General features: G+C 51.1%; 1 protein-coding gene across 5 annotated transcripts in view; it reads left to right on the forward strand.

The window, feature by feature from the left end:
* The window catches only part of LOC144120445 (solute carrier family 13 member 2-like), a 99,277-nt gene that overhangs the window by 37,992 nt on the left and 40,272 nt on the right, over positions 1-21,013 (forward strand). Inside the window, exon 1 of one of the 5 annotated variants that reach the window (XM_077652838.1) lies at positions 15,466-15,648. The exons of the other annotated variants lie outside the window; for them this stretch is intronic. Coding sequence (XP_077508964.1) covers positions 15,500-15,648 — 149 coding nt within the window. The 5' untranslated portion in view covers positions 15,466-15,499. Of the gene's footprint in view, positions 1-15,465; positions 15,649-21,013 lie in introns of those variants that run through there. 5 annotated transcript variants of the gene reach the window in all.

Here is a 21,013-nt window from a genome sequence, read left to right on the forward strand (position 1 = left end):
ATTAAGCAATATTTCAGAGTCTTACCCTCGAATGCTCTGTAGGTGTGAAATCCTTCCGTGGAATGGCTCGCAACCAGGCTTTTCTTCGTACTTCGTCTCTTGGGAAGCAATAAACACGTACTTTGGGACCATTCTGGTAGTTCCCGCGGCACCCGGGAACACAGCACCGGCCCATGTTTCACGAAGTTGCACTCGCTACACGGCAGGCAATCAGTTTCCCATTCGTGCGCTAGCACAGGTACGCACGCCACACAAGAAACGGCCACACGAAACAGACACAGCCGTGCGAGGAGCGAACGGAAATGCACCCAACGCCAGGCTGAAAGACTCAAGCAGCAGCTAGACGCTCACTGCAAGACTGCGTTCGTGTCTGTGCTTGCCCGGGCAAGCGCGAGCACATCGAGGGAGACAACCGAGCGGAGCGGAGCCGCGCTTGGTGAGCAGCCTGACCGGACACTTGGCGTGACGTAGCGCGTGTGGAAAGGAGGGCCTGGAGAGGCCTGAAGAAAGTATTTAGAGGGTGTTGGTTAAAGAACCCCAGGCGGTCTAAATTTCCGGAGCCCACCACTACCGCGTCCCTCATAGCCTGCATGGGTCGCTTTGGGACGTTAAAACCCCATAAACTGAACTCTACCTGAACAGCAACCTGTCGAGGCAGTGACGCATCGCTTAAACCGCTGCACCACTGCACCAATAGTGGCATGATGGCTCCCAGCGATCTGTGAGTGCAATGCAGTAGACAATGACCTATTCCGCATATATATGGGCATGTATAGCAAGACCTAAGCGGCAAAGAAGCAGTACTTGCGCGGAAGGGATCCTTAATGCTATCGCATTGTGCTTTTAAGGATAGGGTATAAGTATTATATGGTGGTAAAAGAAAGAACAGTATCCGTGTCTGCGAAGTGATCACAAAGAGGACGCCAGGCCGCTGAAATTACCCATTAACGCTATCACGTATATACCTTTACGGCGGAGCGTAAATGTCTCCTCAGGTATTTTTTCGTTGAACTTCGCCTCTGCATTCTTATACACGGCGGCAGCTCCAAGGCCCTTGCGTTACAAATACTGCTTGCGCGAAGGGAAGCTCGACGCTGCTACGTCGGGGGCCAACTGAACTTTGGGAGCGCTGTGCTTGGATAGTGCGGACACGTGCAAGAACAGTTATGACGGCTCAGGATGCGAAAACTCCTGCTTGAAATTCCAGTAGAAACAAAAAGATACATTTTCCTTTTGCAGCAGCTAATACAAAACAAAGAAGCTTTGGCCTGTCTAGAAGAAAAACCAAGTTAATGCCTGAACATTTGTAGAGAGCTCAATGTACAGAAAAATAAAAAAAAGGGGGAATCCAATTTTTTTGTGAGAACGGATAGGAAGGCGGCCTATAAATAAGAACAACGGGATTGAATGCGTTTCATCTGCGTATGCACATCGAAGAGCAACGAAGAAAATTGGTACCGACGTACTAAATTGTACGTGGAAAGCGGTATCGGGCCAGTGTAATTCGACTGTTTTCATTCAGTACTTTCACCCGCCGCGAGCAGTAGCCGATCACAACAATAGCGGCTATGGAACAACGGCGCTTTAATCAATCAATCAATCAATCAATCAATCAATCAATCAATCAATCAATCAATCAATCAATCAATCAATCAATCAATCAATCAATCAATCAATCAATCAATCAATCAATCAATCAATCAATCGATCGATCGATCAATGTTTCGCATAAGCGTGAAAAGGAGACTAAAGAAGAACTGATTTTGAGTAGAGGGGAATAGATGTGGCGACTGATTCACTTCTCAGCACAATCGCATTGTCATGCGAGCGCGCGGAAAAGCAGCTTGCGCATGAATCTCATTTTGCGGCGCGTATGATCGGTAGGCTTGTTCCGCCTTCCGCGATCGCATCTGTGCTCTCGGAATATTATACACTCGCATAAATTAAAAACCCGGTTTCAGTGTAGAGAAGTTGAAGGCCGCAAACGCAACAAGCTGCTGCGCTGTTCTTTTTCAGCTTGGTCAGCGCGTCGTTTCGCATTTGCTGCCTGCCAAGATCGACCGGCAGACAAGTGAACATTTTATCTCCCTGCTTACGCAGCAAAGAAATCACCAGCTCCTGTCTCGCATGGCAGCAAGAATGAGGAAAAAAAATTAGAGGTGCTGGGAGATGCGCCTGCGAAAAGGATTCATGCATGCAAATTTCTTTTTTTTTTGCCATTCTTGTCACGTCAGCGCCTCGGCAATAGTTGGCGCTCTTTCCGCGGCTTTAAATAATAATGCTTGACACGCCTGTGGCGTGCTCAAGCGCCGCGCGCAGAGGTCTGTCTCCCTCGCCAAACTACGAATGACTGGCCGTTCGGAAGCTTGGCACAATACTCGGATGAGGCACGCTGCATGTGCTGCATTCTTTGAGGCCCGGAAACAAGTTGTACAGCTTCGGCGGGTAGAGCGACAACGGGGTTGTTTTTTAACTGCCTGTGAAGACGCGCCGATATTTGGAGCCGGTTGTATGCATGAGGACTTTGGCTTTTGGCATCGGGTCTGCAGCTTACTGTTTCACTGCGACGAGTTTAAATGGAATTCCCCAAGGTGCAGTGAATTTGTAATTACGTCCTCTCTACAGCTTACTCTATCCTGTCAATATCATCTCTAATCTTCACCCTCTCCCTATTTCTGTCCACCCCTTCGTGTGGGGTCATAGGCCAGGGACGTGTTACCCTGGGCTACCTTTCCTTGCATTAAAAATTCCTGTCCATCTCTATTTTAAATGACAATGGAAGTGTTTTTTTCGAGATCCCGATTTTATGTTTTTTAGATCGAAAATAATTTTGAGAGGAGAGTAAAGGCATCGAGAGGTCAACAAAAAAAATGGCCTGGCTTAGCTAAGCTTAAGCCTAGGATGCGAAGCATAATAGATTTGTGAAAGGGTATAGCCTGGTGACACTTGGTTATACTTGGTAATGCTTGGATACACTTGGTTTATGCTTGGTAATGCTGTATGACTGCCTAGGCGTGAGGAGCGGGGCTCTTTTATACAATGCTGCGACGACAATCGCCCCCTAGCGGGAGGAGCGGGAGTTAGCCTTGGTGGTCGCGGCTGCGCGGCGACCGCGCGAGTTGAGCCCCGTCTCTCCTCAGCTGGCGTGACGTCAGACCACGTGCTCGGCTGCAGCGCCCCTAGCGGGAGGAGCGGGAGTTAGCCTTGGTGGTCGCGGCCGCGCCAGGCTGGGCTATGGTTGAGCTAAGTAGTGTCCCTATTATGCTTCGCATAAAATCTCCTGGTTTCAATGATATACTTGTGAAGAAGCTGACACACCTGCCCAATGGCATGCCCTTTGACGGCTGCACCGAGGGAGAGGAGGACGGGAAGAGTAAACGGCAGCCCTAATACAAACTGAATTCTCTGCCGTGCAAACCGCCGGCAGGAGATGATGAAATGATCCATCGTTTCAACCCCCCGCATGACGCAAGGCTCAAAGTGATCAATACGTGTGCCGCTACATATGTGCTTTTTATTCTTTGCGCAGTTATAAGCGTACTATGCTGATGTTAAGGTGAATGGACGCAGTAAGCTGGCAGAGCCGATTGACTCCCGGACTTCGCGTTTTACTACCGCGGCCCATTCCCTGTTAGCCAGTTGCCTAACGCGGTATTTAGCTGCGAGAAACCTATCGGGGCTAGTTTAAATTTTCTTTTATGCTACTACGCGGATCAAACAGTGACGCAGCTGGTCAATACATGCTGCTTCTGCAGTGCGCAGGCATGATGCAGCCGCCGGTAGCGGCGGCAGATGCGGTAGGCACGGGCAGGCGGAACCTGTTTTGCCTACCATGCGAAAGTCGCTGCTGACATCAGTGCCACCACATCTTCGTGACGTCGCGGGGTGAAGGAGGTCTATAGGCAGACAGAATCTATGATAAGTCTGTAGAAATCTTATAGACCATTTTGAAAGGAATTGGCTGGACATAATAGAAGGAGGATGAGGTCGGCAAAAGTCAGGGGACATTCGCGGACATGGCTGCAGTTTCCTTTATTACAGCCGTAGCTGTAACACCGTTTGTAACTGCAATGCTAGTTCAATAGCGTTGGCAATGACACAAGAAGAGCATTACTTTTTCTCATAGTGCGGGTTGCATTTCATGGGGCGACGTTGAAAGGTCGACGGCCAGGGTCAAATTTCTCGTTGAACTAAAATCCCGCAATAAAACGCGCGTTCAAACATGACAAAAGCTGGCTGGAACTTCCGTAACAAAAATGCTTTGAAGCAGATTCTGCTCGTTAAAAAACTCAGCTGCAGTGCCGTGGGTCTGCTCAACGCTCGGGAGGATTCAAAGGGGATGGAGAAGAAAAAGTCAGTGGTGATCGTGCCCCCCCCCCCCCCCCCCCTTTAATTGTAAACAAGAAATCCTGTGTGAAAGCTTGATTGCCGCTCATGTTTTTTTGGAGGAAGAGAGCTCAAAAATACATTGCAAAAATTGCACTCTCCCCAAACCACCTTTCCAAGCTTTCCTCCAAGCCCATCCAGCTTTCCTAATTTATCCGCCTTTGGCTTAACGACTAATACTGCGGTACAGACCGAAGTTTCACACGTGAAATGGTTTCGAAACTCGCCTAGAGGCCGTCTGGATCGGGCGCGCGGTCAATCCAGGCCGCCGTGTCAAGGCTCGTCACTTTTTTAAGACGTGTCACCCGTTGGCTCCTGCGTGGATATTATTCCTGAATATCGTCTGATTCTTGGTCTTCATCGGTTGGGCGTGGACCATGGTTGTAAAGTTGCGTTAAACCTTGTTTTATGTACTGCGAACTTGGAGCCGTTTTCCATCTTATTTTTTACAACACATGACCTCCATCATTATTTTCTTTATCGATCCGTGCAGCTTTATGGGCGCCGCGTATTATTAGCTGCTGCTGGCCCAATCAGCAAATAACCCACAGGAAAGTCGCACGAGCAACATCGCGCCGCCCGTGCGCAAGGGTGCCAGTGGAAGAAGAAGTGTCACAGGCCTTCGATCGGGCGACACTGCCTAGTCCGCTTTCCCGAATTCGTCTCACTTTCGGCGCTGCTTTTGAAAGTTGAGCCGCCATGGAGCCCACCGACGTGAGCGTCGCTTCGGAGCTCTCACTTGAGAGCAGCCTCAGCCGCACCTCTAGGGAGGAGGAGGAAAACCAGCGCCAAGTCACGGTGGTGGTCTGCTGCCTGCTCCTGCTGCTGTTGATACTGCTGCTGCTCACGTTTGCAGGCCTCTTTATCGGGACGCCCGACGATGACGGCGACGTCATCGATACATCGAAGGTCGACTATTCCTCCAGAGGTCCGGTCGGCCCGATCGTCGTGAGCGGCCCGAGCGGCCCGAGCGGCCCGACTAGCACTACGATCACTTCGAGCACTGCGACTACGACGACGGAGGACAGCTGGCACTTCAGCCAGGACTACGCACTGCCAGTCTGGACGTACCTGCACTATTTCCTGTGTCCCTTCTGGTCCGAGAAGCAGGGCTTCGTGAGCCACCGCCGCACGTACGGCATCGCGTACTTTCCGTACATGTTTTGCCACTACGCCATGTACTGCTGCTACAGGCTGGACGACAATATGGAGCTGCAGCCCGAGCGCCCTGACGTAGACCTAGCCCCGCTGAACGCTGTGCGCCGAATGGCGGGCTTCAAGGTGGAGAACTACCACCTCAAGGTTTGGCTCGTGGTGCGGGGTGAGGACGCCGTCTTCCACAGGCTGCTGGAGAACAGGAACAACGAAAGGGCCACGTTCCAGACGAACGCGCTCAACTGGATGAGGGACAACAACTACGACGGCATCCGCATCTGGTGGACCAACGCGCCGGATTCGCTCAACCGCAGCTTCGCCGAACTGTACAACGACACCAACGACGCGTTCCAGCAGCACGAGAGCCGGACGTTTGGCATGCTCATTCCGTACGGCCACTACGAGAACGCGGCGTACAACACGAGCAAGCTGGCACACCGAAGAGCGTATCACACCATCGTGATGTACCCGCTGTATCCGCGCAACCTCACCAACCGCGCCAGGACGACCACGTACACAATACGCGAGCTCACAGTTTACTCGCAGAAAATTAACCAGACGGACCGGCCCGCCTTCTGCCACCTCATACCCTTCGTGGCGCTGACGTACAAAATAAACCCGGCTGATTGCAGCAACCTCAGCGCCACGCTGTACAAGATACAGCCGCTGCAGCACGGCCCGCCGGGGCCGCTGACCAAGACGACGGGCATCCTCTCTCTGCCCGAGGTGTGCGACATGGTGGACTCCACGTGGCGCCAGGAAAGCATCACGGCCGACGGCGCCAACCTGCGCCCCAACTACCACTTCGCATGCAAGGGCGAGGACGTCGTCGCCTACACCACCGGCGACGACGCGCTCGACAACGTCATAGCACTGGATGCGGAGTACCTGGAGGAAGTGTTCGGAGTCATGAACCCCGAGTACGACGACTTCCCGGGCATCTGCCCCAGTGATTTCGGCCCCAAGGGCTTTCCCACTGTGCGCTCCATATTTCAAGTAATCATTCACGGATGACGCGGTACCTCACTGCCTACGCGCAAACCACGTCACGCATTTCAAAACATTTTTAGCGGTTTCATAGCGCTTCTTAATTGTTTGTACTGTTGAGTGTGCCTGCTTTTCACCTGGAGGGAAGCTTCTTTCATTTGATCTTTGCCCCGTTAGACCGTAGGACCCCGTCGAAAGCCTTTTGTTGAAAATGACGTTGCCTGCCTTGCCGTTTTGATTGGATCTTCACCTATGCGAATGATGGTGCGGACGTCGGCTGCATAGTAAAGGAGTACACGATTAGAGAAGGCTTCGCTTTCACAGAGTCAAAAGGCTTGACATCTCCTCCTTAGTCGGACTGAAATGAGGCAGCTTGCAGAAATGTGCCATTGTATGCGGTTCCTAAGCCATTGTAGGTGCACCTGCAATGTTCACGAGCGAGGCCGAGGTGGTACCACAGCTCTTACAAACCGCATTGGATGGTAACCATGGGTGCGTCTTTAGTACGTGTGCCCATCGCAGTCTGCTGAATGCGCAAGGAAAGCAAGCGCTGGCTGCAGCATAGATGTTCGGCATTCGGCGATCGACAAAAGGCAGCGCCTGCACAAGGTGGATGTTACACCCGTTTCGGTCGAGGAGTTGGTGCATTCCCTTGTTAGCGTGGTGACACTTGCATCCTGCAAATCGTTTCCAGTTTTGGAGCATGCGCATGTTTTCGGATGACACACACACACACACACGCGCACGCGCGCGCACGCACACACACACACACACACACACACACACACACACACACACACACACACACACACACACACACACACACACACACACACACGCGCGCACGCGCACGCGCACGCGCACGCGCGCGCGCGCACACACACACACACACACACACACACACACACACACACACACACACACACACACACACACACACACACACACACACACACACACACACACACACACACACACACACACACACACACACACACACACACACACACACACACACACACACACACACACACACACACACACACACACACACACACACACACACACACACACACACACACACACACACACACACACACACACACACACACACACACACACACACACACACACACACACACACACACACACACACACACACACACACACACACACACACACACACACACACACACACACACACACACACACACACACACACACACACACACACACACACACACACACACACACACACACACACACACACACACACACACACACACACACACACACACACACACACACACACACACACACACACACACACACACACACACACACACACACACACACACACACACACACACACACACACACACACACACACACACACACACACACACACACACACACACACACACACACACACACACACACACACACACACACACACACACACACACACACACACACACACACACACACACACACACACACACACACACACACACACACACACACACACACACACACACACACACACACACACACACACACACACACACACACACACACACACACACACACACACACACACACACACACACACACACACACACACACACACACACACACACACACACACACACACACACACACACACACACACACACACACACACACACACACACACACACACACACCTGGCAGATTGCATATGGTGATCTGGTGAGCGCTGTGGAAGTGTGTGCATGGGCTGATGGCGCTGGTAAACCGGCTGCACGTGAAAATCTCCAGCAGTGATCGTTCCAAGTCTGTCTCCAAGCGTAGTTCAGATGCCACCGGTCAAAGGGCTTTGCAGTGGAAGCCTTCCTGGTACTTGGTTTCATTTCGCCAGGTAGCTGTAACGACCCATTTCTGTTCTTTGTAGCAACTGTAAATCTGCCCATTTCAATGTATTTCGGCTCAAAGACAAGTCATCCAATACAGCAGCCTCTGCGTCGTGAGATGCACTTTCCACAAATTGATGCCGTTCCTGCTACGGCGCAGGTCATGCCATTCTGGGTAAGAGTTAAAGGCTATAGCAAGATGATGAATTGTTACACAGATGTGCGCTGTCTTGTCCCAATCCTTCCCGACGATTCGCAGAGACGTCCGCCGCAACAAAGGAAAGCTTAGCAATGCCCACGCGACGCGAGTTTACTTTGCGGGTGCATATTTGTATTCTGTGCCATCAAGCCATGGCGTGCCACTCGGCAAGCGTAGGATGGGGACTTGGTGCACTACTGTGAACCGTCTACTTGCCCAACTGCCTCCCAGCTGCTCAGCTGAGTGAAACGTGTTTTTTTTTTATCGCTGGCGTACGCCAAGGAGGCTTCAAAAATTCAAGAAATATAGCACGGCTCCACATAAAGTGTATTAATTCACTGTTCCCGTTCAGTGGTCTTGTGGTGCAGTGCGCAATAGGGGGCCGTCGTGCTACGTCTTTCTCGGAGTTCCGACGATCGTGCATCGGCTTCTCCGGTAGACGCTTAGTGTGCGGCGCGCCTGTGTAGTAAAGTGCATGCTCATAGTTTCACCGCAGTATTGTTTCTGTGCCGTAAGGAAAAAAATTCGTGCTGCGCAAATCATTGCGTTTTCCGCCTGCGTTTATGACCTGTTTTCGTTGGTTTGGAAGGTGCCGTCAACAAAGCCGTAAAAGCTACTTTTGGCACAGCCTGTATCTGCAGCGGCAGGGGAAGCCAGGGGGCGCTGATTCTGGTGGCCATCCTGGCAAAAGCCTCGCTAGAGCCTTCCTGACTCTCTGTAAGCAAGCCCACAGCTTGTGCTGCTGAAGTCTCTCCACTGTCACCATGCAGTCTTGCTGTGTTGCGAATCCTCAGCATGCCATTAAAGTGGCAGTTCCTCAAACCTGACGCTCTGCCGCACATATTCCCTAGAAAGCGCAAGAGAGCAAGCGTGGCAGCCCTGCTTTAGCGAAGAGGGGACCTGACTATATGAAAATTACAGGTCGCATATGAAGAGAGCAGAGTATACGTAGGAATGCACACACTGTAGTAAATATTGAGTGCACGTAATTACACAAAACTTGAAGAATAAAAACGCAGCAGCATTGGCTACATCTTGTCAAGAGACATTTGGGGAGTATTTTAATTTTTTGTATTTTTTAATTCAATCAAATAATTTACGACTGAAAATCATCTCGGACGCGATGCAAAAGGCAACGAAATTGCAAGCATACGCGTCTTCCTTATCCCGAACTTGGAGTGCAGTCACCAACCAAATTGTTCATAAGCAATACATACTTAGATTGACAGAAGAATAAATAAGTATGTGCGACTAGCGTTTTCATGCCAGCCTGCACCATTAGAGGGAAAACTGAGCGGATAGCTTAATGCTGCCTTCGGGGACGGGATCCGATGCAGCGACCTCGTGCTGTGCAGTCCGAGAATGCGACATCGTTCGGAAGCGTGCAGCCGAGGCCTGGAAGCGCAAATCCACTCAGAAATGCCAAAAGCGGGGCGGTCACTTAATTTTTTTCATAGCATTAGTTGCTAAGCCCTAAGTAAGCCCTATGTAGTCACATCACACTTTTTTAATTGCGACAGCATGCTTTTAGGGAAGCTCACTTGTACATCACTGCGCTGTCACTGGAAGGTTCGAGCGCCAGACGACGGCTTGCCTATATACGTGACACGTGACTCATCTTTCCAGCGCACGTAAGGCACGGGCAGAGGGAGAGTAGAGAGCATAGACGCTGGACTTCCACAAAAGTAAGCCTTTGTATGCAATACGCGACTCTGGTGACCACTATAGCGCCCGAATACGTTTCGGGAACAGCATGACAATCAAAGAGATGAAACAAACAAAAGTTTAGGCTTCCGACAACCCCCGTTCATTCTTGCACATCTGCGTATTTTTCCTTCTTTTTACGTGGCTAACGCCACGGACAAGTTTGCCTTCAGATAACCGATTTCTTTTTTTGCCGAGCGCAACGGAAGGATCTCTGATGTATTTATCTGTTTCACCGTGAATACAGACGGCTCCGGAAATTTCCCGTTTTTTTTTGCGTGCTCAACTTGCGCGACACGCGCGTTTGTTTCGAAAATGGCGGCTTGCATGCTGGTTTGTGCGAGCAATTGCGGCGAATGCGGTCGGTTAAATGACCGCCGCCATTTAGGAAATCAAATGCCCTGCGATGCCCTTGCAGGCGTTCAGTGATACACCGCCCTGTCTGGCCGATGCAACGTTTGCCACAAGCGGGAGCTATGCTATATTCACAACGACGACCTCACAGCCGACGGGTGGTCTCGTGTGCTTTATTTTACGGGCTGGCCTTCTCCTGCTTTTATTTACTAGGCGGCACATGCGCGCCAACTATTCTGGGGCATAAAAAACAACCCGTAGGCTAGCCTGCAAAAGTAATTAAATTAAATTTCAGAATTGAAAATTGAATTGAATTTATCTCAAAATTAAATTTCTTTAAAGCTAAATTTCTCTCTCCTCCTCATCCCTTCCCTCCCGGCGCGGTTGAGATGTCCACCCAGAAGTGAGCTACTGCGCCGCTTCTTTTCTTCAAAAAAACAGTTTTCGTTTTTTTCACGAGGCGGTGATAGGGGCTTGTTTGCTCCCAGTCGACAGGTTCAGACGCTATCCTTCTTTCTCCGTAGCCCCAGTATTATAGCACATACACATACAAACGAAGTGGTTGGGCTGAGGAATGAGCAAGATGGTCACGCAGACTGTGAACAAAACGACTCCCCACTCTCTCCCCCTTTCGTTGCAAGCGAACGCGTTGTCGTCCGAGGTATGGCTCGTGCAGCACCGGGTGCGTTCGCCTCTGTCTCGTAGCGCGGTATACCTTCGAAGGCGCGCTAAAGCCCGAGCAAATCAACGCAGCTGAGTCGAGCCCCGCCACGATGTCATCGAAGGGCGAGATGACCGGGGAGGAGGCAGCAGTGCAGAAACGCAGGTGCGTCCAGGCAGCCCTCCAGGCGGAAGAGAGCACGTCCGAGAAACGGTGAGACGGATTCGGCACAAACCGGGGGCCCGGCTTCGGCGTCGCTTTGGAGTGCGGCGGGTGGCTGTCAAGGGCTTTCCCGTCTGCCGTGTTGGTAGAAAAGGAAGGACACTGTAACTGCCTCACTCTCGGCGTACACGTCAACAGTGCCATGAGGCAAATGGAAGGAAGAGAGGCAGAGGGGCTATAGTTCGAAGCCCTCCCGATTAAGTTCGAGCTCCTGTGGTTCTTTAACGCGCGCACTGACATCGCACAGCACACGTGCGCCTTTTGTGTGTTTCGCTTGCATAAAATCTCGCCACGGCCGGGATATGCATGATACCGCGTCTTCGGGCTCGGGAGCCGAACGCCGTGAGCCACCATAGGTTGCGGAGAAGGAGGGGCTATGAACGCTGGAAGGACATGACCGTCTCGGAAAAATGTGGGCAAGTTTTTGGGAAACCTGTGCTTGCGCCTTCTCGAAAGGTCCTTGCTGCACCTCTACGTGGCAGCACGTTTGTCCTGCCACAACATGGAAAAAATATTTTGCCTATTTATGAAACGGGAAGAAAGAAAAAGGTGGACATGGAGCGAGGTTAGCGGCAGTTGGTTGACAGCGACCTAACGAAGCGCTGCCCCCATGAGTAACGTGAGAGCCCCTTGCTGGATGCACTGCGCGAAATATTCTGCAACCCTATCCCTCGCCGTAAACACCTTTCTGAGTAACCGCCGCGCATTTTTGCGCACTCGGATAAAATATCAGGTCAGAGGATGGACGAAGACGCTGTTTACTGTGAGCTCGTCTGATTATCTCTTGTATCTTATTTATAGACCTCACATTCAATTCGAATTGAATGAAAATTCATTTCGTTTTGATGTCTGCAGAACGCTGAAATTAGTGCGCACCCTGGCTTTTCTGGGAACAGTACGTGCGGCGCGTTTGATGCGTTTTCATGTGCGTACCTTGAGGAAAAATGAAAATTGGCTTTTGAAGAAAGGAAATGGCGCAGTACCTGTCTCATATCGGCGGACAGCTGAACCGCGCCGTAAGGGAAGGGATAAAGGAGGGAGTGAAAGAAGAAAGGAAGAAAGAGGTGCTGCAGTGGAGGGCTCCGGAATACTTTCGACCTGGGGATCTTTAACGTGTACTGACATTGCACAGCACACGGGAGCCTTCGCGTTTCTCCTCCTTCGAAACTCGGCCGCCGCGGTCGGGCTCGAACCCGGGAACTCCGGACCAGTATAGCCGAGCGCCCTAACCACTGCGCCACCGCGGCGCCGAACGCGTATTTCATCTTGGATTACGCGTACGCCTTTCGTAAGCTTTAATAACACTTGCTGTTAGTCGTCCACGTTTTGCGTCAAGAAGGGACAAAGGTAACGTTGAACACCTTTCATTTTGTTTGTCTCCTCGTTTGGTGGAAGAGTTTTGCTCCTTTTGTGACCGCTTGGCGAGGGAATAGCAGTATCGGCGGTTAGTAAAACACCAGGGCGTTCCCAGGCCTTGCATGGTGTGCCACGGATGGGGAAAACTCGGGTATGTCGGAATTATCAAGCAGAGCAAAAAATTCTGAAAATATTCAACGGAACGTTTATTGAGAGATAGATACATGAAGAGGAGAACATTAAATTTTCCTTTTCTCTTTCTGGAGTGCTACTTTCAGTCATCTAAAGGAAACCGCAATTCATTCTCTGTATCATGAATGAAAAAATAAGGAACGGATAGGCGTTAGTCATTCCCCTTAAACGTACGCTAAAGGGAAATTTGAAACTCACCACTGCGGATGGACCATTGCTCGAGAGCACTACCGACGTTTTTTTCGGTGCGGAAAGTTGGCTGCGTTGTTGAGAAATTCGGAAAATGAAAGTCCCGAAACCCTTTCACATCCAAACCGCCCGGGAAAATGAGCACAGTTACGTCATTCTACGACTCATTTGCGATGGAGCTCTCCGACCAACAGGAGGCGCCATTTGTAAGACCGGAAAGTAGGCCCAACACTGGAACAAACCCGCCGGCCGAGTGAGCGGTCACGCTGGCAAGGTGCAGTTGTAATAATAATTAATAATTGGTTTTTTGGGGAAAGGAAATGGCGCAGTATCTGTCTCATATATCGTTGGACACCTGAACCGCGCCGTAAGGGAAGGGATAAAGGAGGGAGTGAAAGAAGAAAGGAAGAAAGAGGTGCCGTAGTGGAGGGCTCCGGAATAATTTCGACCACCTGGGGATCTTTAACGTGCACTGACATCGCACAGCACACGGGCGCCGTAGCGTTTTTCCTCCATAAAAACGCAGCCGCCGCGGTCGGGTTCGAACCCGGGAACTCCGGATCAGTAGTCGAGCGCCCTAACCACTGAGCCACCGCGGCGGGTTGCAGTTGTACGGTAATTGGCCATTTAGCATAGCGCGTGCCGCTACTGCTACCGCCTGCCGCGCCCCTCACTGCGCGCGCGCTGATTTGTATCGACGCGGCAGGGTAGCGCGGTCATGATGATGACGATATTGCGGCATAACCCACTGTTGCGGGCGAACACAACATTGGTGTCCTAACCGGATTATTGGAAGTGTAGTTGACGGGAACGTGGCTCCATCTAGCGTTCTCAGGGCGATTGCGCATGCGCGTCTTGGCGCCTGGCAGAGCCACATGTACTTGACTTTTACGCAACTTTTTGGCTGATAAAATCTTTGTTTCCGGTAAAAATGACATATTTGCTATCATGTGACGATAAACTATCACTCTAGTCTGTCTTAGTATTCCCATTTAGTGTCCCGTTAAGGCTGACGTTACGGGTTTTGCTACCTATCGGTACCGCGTTGGCGTCTAAATTCGCGAACTTGCTAGGGCTCAATGGTAGCATTTGTTAGCTCGCGCTTGAACTAAAGTGTAAGCTTCTCAATTTAACGCTTTCTGTTGTAAACTGCGGTTTTTATATTCACGAATTCCTATCTCGCAGTTTTTTTTTTCTATTGTATACGCGATTTGCCAGAAGGCACTGTGCGAGGATCGCGATGGGTAACTAAATCAGCGTGGACACCAAACCTTTTACAGCCGCAGCTGTTGAGTGCAAGTTTTCTCTTATGCGGCGTCGTTGTAACAAACTAATTGTCGTCACGCATGACGCCATTAGAAGACCCCACGTTGATTGGTCAGAGCGGAGCGCCTTCAAGCATGACATCCTGACAACGAGACACACCGATTGGCAGAATGTCAATCCGAGCACAATGATGACACTCGTGCCGTCGGCATTTCCCTCGCCCCCATCCTTTTACCCCTCTTCCTCGTTGCGTCGTCACGCCGGACGCACGCCTTATATGAATGGATACGGAATGGAAAGGATAAGTGACTGTGCGTGGCCCACTTACCCCCATGTTCGAGCTAGCGCATCCGGCTACTCGAACACCCTCAGCAAAGGCACCCCTTCCCACCGTCACTAACAATCCCATTGGCATTGGCATTACGCAACACGCCGCAGGGCTTCGCGTTACCACTCTCTAAACGTGTGGCAATTTTTTTCCGCTCAATATTCTGATCGTTGAGTTCAAGACAGAAGCCGAGATGTGTGAGAAAGCCGGACGATGCGCTCACTCAAAAGATCGCGATCGCAAGTTGTTGCGGAGGAGCGAATGTGATGGAAGGTGTACGGACAAGGTAGTCGTGTTTCGGCTCAGAGGTACTACCTGCGTACCTGGGACAGAGAGAGACCCTCGTTCCGCGGCCCCCTTACAGCTACAGCATCGGAAGACCGGCGCTCGACGATCAGGTGTCTGGCGGATGCAGGACGCCCTGTAACGCAAGGAGCGCAGCCGGTAAGGTACCAGCTAGCCTACCTTCCGCTGAGCTCTCTCGTTGCAGTCGGGAGGAGATGGGGATGGAGCGCGGCGGCAGCCAGATCGAGTGTCGCTGGCACGCCGTGGGCCGTATTTGGTTCTCTGTGATCGCGAGAGAAAGTGAGAATGGAAAGGGGGAAACAATGAAGACAGAGAGGCTGTCGCCAACGTGCAGTTGGTCGTGCCGTAGTAGCTGCGCCGTCTGCTCACGCCTGAACAGCACGCCGCCTGACAGCACACTCCGGCAGTGGGTCGATCATCACACCTCCGGTATCTGCTTGCGGGCCTTGAGGTGGGAAGACCTCGTCTTCTATAATTTTACTATCTTTTTCATTCTATGCCACTTATTTAAGAGGCCGGAATCTGGAGCACGAGTATGACTATTAGTGGGCAGCCTAGCCGTGGCGCATTTGCATAGACTCCTCCGATAATTGTGCCCATGCACTTATGCCGCGCTGTACGTAATAGCGGGTGCGGATTCCCCGGTCTGCGATTGGCCGATGCCTTGCTGATTGTGCGACGTTTAATGGCGCTTTTCCTGCTTCCTCTCGTCTTTCGTCCTGTTTTAGTTTGGTGTGCTATGATTTTCTCGACAATGAGTCACCAACTTGCCCAGTTCTCCCGTTCTCAGGGATATTGTTACAGCTATGACCACGATGGCTAGCTAGTTGACAAGTGTTCTTAAATGCAAGGTGCTTTCATAATCAGGTTCAACGGTCATATTTGATATACCACGATCAGCTTTGAATAAATAAAAACGCTTACTTTCTTTCAGTTACTGGGCGACCAACCCATCTTTTCATTTATGACAAAGGAACTGATTTTTTAGTTGGAACACACCTGTTTGAGGTTTAATTTGTTGCCAGAACGATCCGCACCTGGAACGGCTTACCTCCAAATGTGGTTGACTGTTCGACAGTATCCTCTTTTTGTAGCGATAGCTACATTACAGTAGCATTTCGAGCCTTCAGCGTGGCGGCGCCGCCACGCCGTCACGTAGTTGGTCACAAGGTGCGGAGCAGCTGCCGGCGGCGCGGCGCTGTGGCTGGTCACGTGGTTTCGAAACCTGGTTGGTCACGTGACCAGCCACGTGGTGCGGAGCAGCTGCTGCTGCCGGCGGCGCGGTGCGCCGGCGAAACAGCTGCCACAGCTGTGCGCATGCGCCGTGTCTAGTGGGACGAAGATGAAGAAGGAACGCCCAGCGAAACGGAGCGGCGAAAAACTGACTTTGCAATTCAACTGAGCAAGTTCCACTCGGCCAGCTGTAGCTATCGCGTCACTCCAGGTCTAACCAGAGCTAAACCACCACCAATTTTGTAGCGATAGCTACATTACAGTTGTATTTCGAGCCTTCAGCGCGGCGGCGCCGCCACGCTGTCACGTGGTTGGTCACGTGGTGCGGAGCAGCTGCCGGCGGCGCGGCGCTGTGGTTGGTCACGTGGTTTTGAAACCTGGTTGGTCACGTGACCAGCCACGTGGTGCGGAGCAGCTGCTGCTGCCGGCGGCGCGGCGCGCCGACGAAACCGAGCTGCCACAGCTCTGCGCATGCGCCGTGTCAAGTGGGGCGAAGATGAAGGAACGCCCAGCGAAACGGAGCGGCGAAAAACTGACTTTGCAATTCAACTGAGCAAGTTCCACTCGGCCAGCTGTAGCTATCGCGTCACTCCTGGTCTAACCAGAGCTAAACCACCGCCAATTTTGTAGCGATAGCTACATTACGGTTGTATTTCGAGCCTTCAGCGCGGTGGCGCCGCCACGCTGTCACGTGGTTGGTTACGTGGTGCGGAGCAGCTGCCGGCGGCGCGGCGCTGTGGCTGGTCACGTGGTTTCGAAACCTGGTTGGTCACGTGACCAGCCACGTGGTACGGAACAGCTGCTGCTGCCGGCGGCGCGGCGCGCCGGCGAAACCGAGCTGCCACAGCTCTGCGCATGCGCCGTGTCAAGTGGGACGAAGATGAAGAAGGAACGCCCAGCGAAACGGAGCAGCGAAAGACTGACTGCAATTCAACTGAGCAAGTTTGACTCGGCCAGCTGTAGCTATCGCGTCACTCCAGGTTTAATTAGAGATAAACCACAGCCAATTTTTTTAATGCGTTTCATGATATGTCCTGACACATAGGAAAGTGTTTCACACCGTATGAACAGAGTGTTTATATTACCTGTTGTTTTGCACGTAACACGTTCTCCTCATGCATGCTACTGTTCTCTCGACTGGGCGGACATTGTATTGCTGTACAATGCTTCATTATGTACGACGCATTCCTGCCTAAGCCCTGACATCCAGGCTGGCAGAATGCAATAAATAACTAATAATTCGACCTCTTAGCCACTATGGTAAACATTTTAAAGAAGTAAATTACTGATGGCGTAGCAGGCGGATCATAAATTACAGTAAAATACAACTCTGGAGATTCCATGAACGTTATGAGCTGAATGGCGTTCTGTTTAAACTCCCTGCGTCTACCCACCTTTTTTTTCCTCCGCCCCTGCCGTAGAGCAAACCGCTTCTTAAAATAGTGAATGAAACATTTAAAAAACGACTGGAATCGTAAAAAGACAACCGAAACTAAGCCGCGTGGCCGGGCGCGGTGGTTTTCGTGGCATTTTTTATTTCACTCTCGTTTACACGTTGAGTGCACAAACCAGAGGCAGCAAGAGAGGGCATCTTTCATATGGCTGAAAAGAGTGAAAACGGGCCTAAGGTTTTTGTATAGCAACACTGTGGCGCGGCGGTCAATCTGCAAGCGATGTTTATGACAGACCACGCAAGAAATCGCCTCAACTCCGTGTAAAAATCCTACCAAATGACGTGGTCAAACGGTCTACATTACAATCGGTTTGCGCGTAAATAGAATATCGCACAGTAGCGAAATATGGCCGAAATTATTAGAACAGGAAACCGAATGCGCATGAGAGGTTCGTTATAATTGATTCCAGAGAAACCTATATATGGAGTTGCTCTTTGAGCGCCAGCTATCGGAGCACTGATTTATTTTCAGCGGTTAAGTCTACCATTACGAAGCGAAAGGTGCAGGCGAATAAAGATTTTGATCACCCCGTCACTGCGCCGTTTTACACCGATCCCTTGTGGACCAGCATACAAGAAAGTCTTGGGCGTATACATTATAACAGTGATATGTTTGTCGTATTTCGTACAAAGAGGAAATAATACGTTATTGCTTTTCACTAATGGTGTCGTCTAATATTTACCCGGGGAGTTTTTGCAGTTCGCATGTTAATAATTGGTTTTTCGGGAAAGGAAATGGCGTAGTATCTGTTTCATATATCGTTGGACACCTGAACCGCGCCTTAAGGGAAGGGATAAAGGAGGGAGTGAAGGAAGAAAGGTGCCGTAGTGGAGGGCTCCGGAATAATTTCGACCACCTGGGGATCTTTAACGTGCGCACTGACATCGCACAGCACACGGGCGCCTTAGCGTTTTTCCTCCATCGAAACGCAGCCGCCGCGGTCGGGTTCGAACCCGGGAACTCCGGATCAGTAGCCGAGCGCTCTAACCACTGAGCCACCGCGGCGGGTCAGTTCGCATGTTCGGCTCCCTTTTCTGTCACGCCACGTCGTGGTGCGCCGCAAGAATTACTACCATGAGAAACCGGCAAGCCCAGGATGATGTCTCATATGCATATGATGCATCATATGGGAAGATTGTTTTGTGCGTGTCTATTGCACATTATCAAAGACTATGCAAAGCTGCTGGCATGAAAGCTGTGGTTGGAAAATGTCACAGCCCCCGCCGCGGTGGCTCAGTGGTTAGGGCGCTCGGCTACTGATCCAGAGTTCCCGGGTTCGAACCCGACCGCGGAGGCTGCGTTTCGTTGGAGGAAAAAACGCAAAGGCGGCCGTGTGCTGTGCGATGTCAGTGCACGTTAAAGATCCCCAGGTGGTCGAAATTATTCCGGAGCCCTCCACTACGGCACCCCTTTCTTCTTTCACTCCCTCCTTTATCCCTTCCCTTACGGCGCGGTTCAGCTGTCCGCCGATATGAGACAGGTACTGCGCCATTTCCTTTCCCCAAAAAGCAATTGCATTTGATTCATGTCACAAACAGAATCGTAAATGCTGGAACAGATAGGTCCAGCGCCTTTTGCGTGTGACTAGCATTTATATGGGGTCCGGCCTCGAGGAGCTTCTTTAAGGTAAAATATAGAAAGCGAGCCATGTCCGTGATAGCGGCTATCGCCGTTGACCGCATGGTCGCCCACAAGCGCACTATATCTGAACACATCTGGACGCTGACAGTGCACCGCAATTGTGCCGCATTGGCGTGACATTACTCCGCGGCTGCAGCAGGCTGAGGAACTTCCCGCGCCGTCATATGCCTCGTGGCATTCTGAAGTAAGCATGTCTAACACGTGCCCCTATCAAAATATATTTCTCCTTTTATTTTACGCCCACACTTGTCAGCGACAAACCGACCATGCCGACATCGAAACTCGGCAAGTGGCTTACATATCGACTGATTCTAGAAGCATGCCAAATTATCCTCGAAGTCTGTTCTTTCGTATCGATGTTAGTCTCCACAGCCCACATTCTTTCATCCTTCCGCTGAAGGGAAGCCTGTCGGAAATTCACGCTGCAAGCGCTTGCGGCGGATGTTTGGGGAAGGTGGCCTTCGACCGCCAGCTCAAGTCGGCCGACCCAGTTCCTGTCGGCGCAACGCGCGCCGGAAAGGCGCTTTCTGCGGGTGCACGCCTAAGATAGCGCGCAAGCAAGCCTTACTGACGAGGGGAGAGCGCCACAGATGTCTCTGCAGAAGCACTGTCCCAGCGATGGAAGAAAATCTTGTTCTTAACAAGCGAGTCGCGTTGTACAGTAGGAAGATGACCCCCTTTTCCTAATGACGAAGGTGTAGCAGGCGTGCGATGATTAATGTGGTGGCACACGGATAAATGCGAGATGTGCTTGTTTAAACAGTTTTGTTTTATAATGGGCGCACTTGATGCTCTATAGTAATAGTAGTAGTGATAATAATAAAAAGCAAGCCTGAGTAATAATAAAAAGTAATAATAAAGTAATAATAAAAAGGAAGGATAAGATTTTTGCTAGCCCCGGCATCCGCCATCGATAGTGAAGCACCTGAGCTGGGGCGGCGGAAATAAAGGATAGCAGGCAGAATGGAGAAACGAACTCAGGGGACAGGAAGAGAGGATAAGGGGAGAGATAATATACACAAACTCTTTACAAAATAAGAAATGTGTACAGGTTGCGCGCGTGATTAGTTGATGCTGTATTTCAAATCTGACCTTGCTGAGAAAACAGCGCTTGATATAGGACGCAAGAATAGGCACACGTACAGCAGAGGGTGCGGACTAAAACTTGAGAATTTATCCAGGACGCGGCGGATTTGAAGGGTCTTAACTCTGCACCAACTGGCCCAACTACACACTTCCGTCCTTATATGACGTCGTAAATTTTTTTCTACGCATTAAATTCGAAAATCTTCGCCGCACGCGCGGCACAGGTGACGTCAGCAGTGGCAGCCGGCATTTTTCCCGTTCTGGAATGTCAAGTCAAAGCAGACAGGGAGGAAGGCAGTGCATATTCAATTCGCAGCTCAGGCTTCGCCGACTGCTAGCAACGTCCTTGTGTAAAGATGTTCCCTGCAACTAAATCTCGCGTCCCAAACTCGCGTCGCAGAC

Source organism: Amblyomma americanum, chromosome 2 (genome assembly GCF_052857255.1).
Source record: "Amblyomma americanum isolate KBUSLIRL-KWMA chromosome 2, ASM5285725v1, whole genome shotgun sequence".
NCBI lineage: Eukaryota > Metazoa > Arthropoda > Arachnida > Ixodida > Ixodidae > Amblyomma > Amblyomma americanum.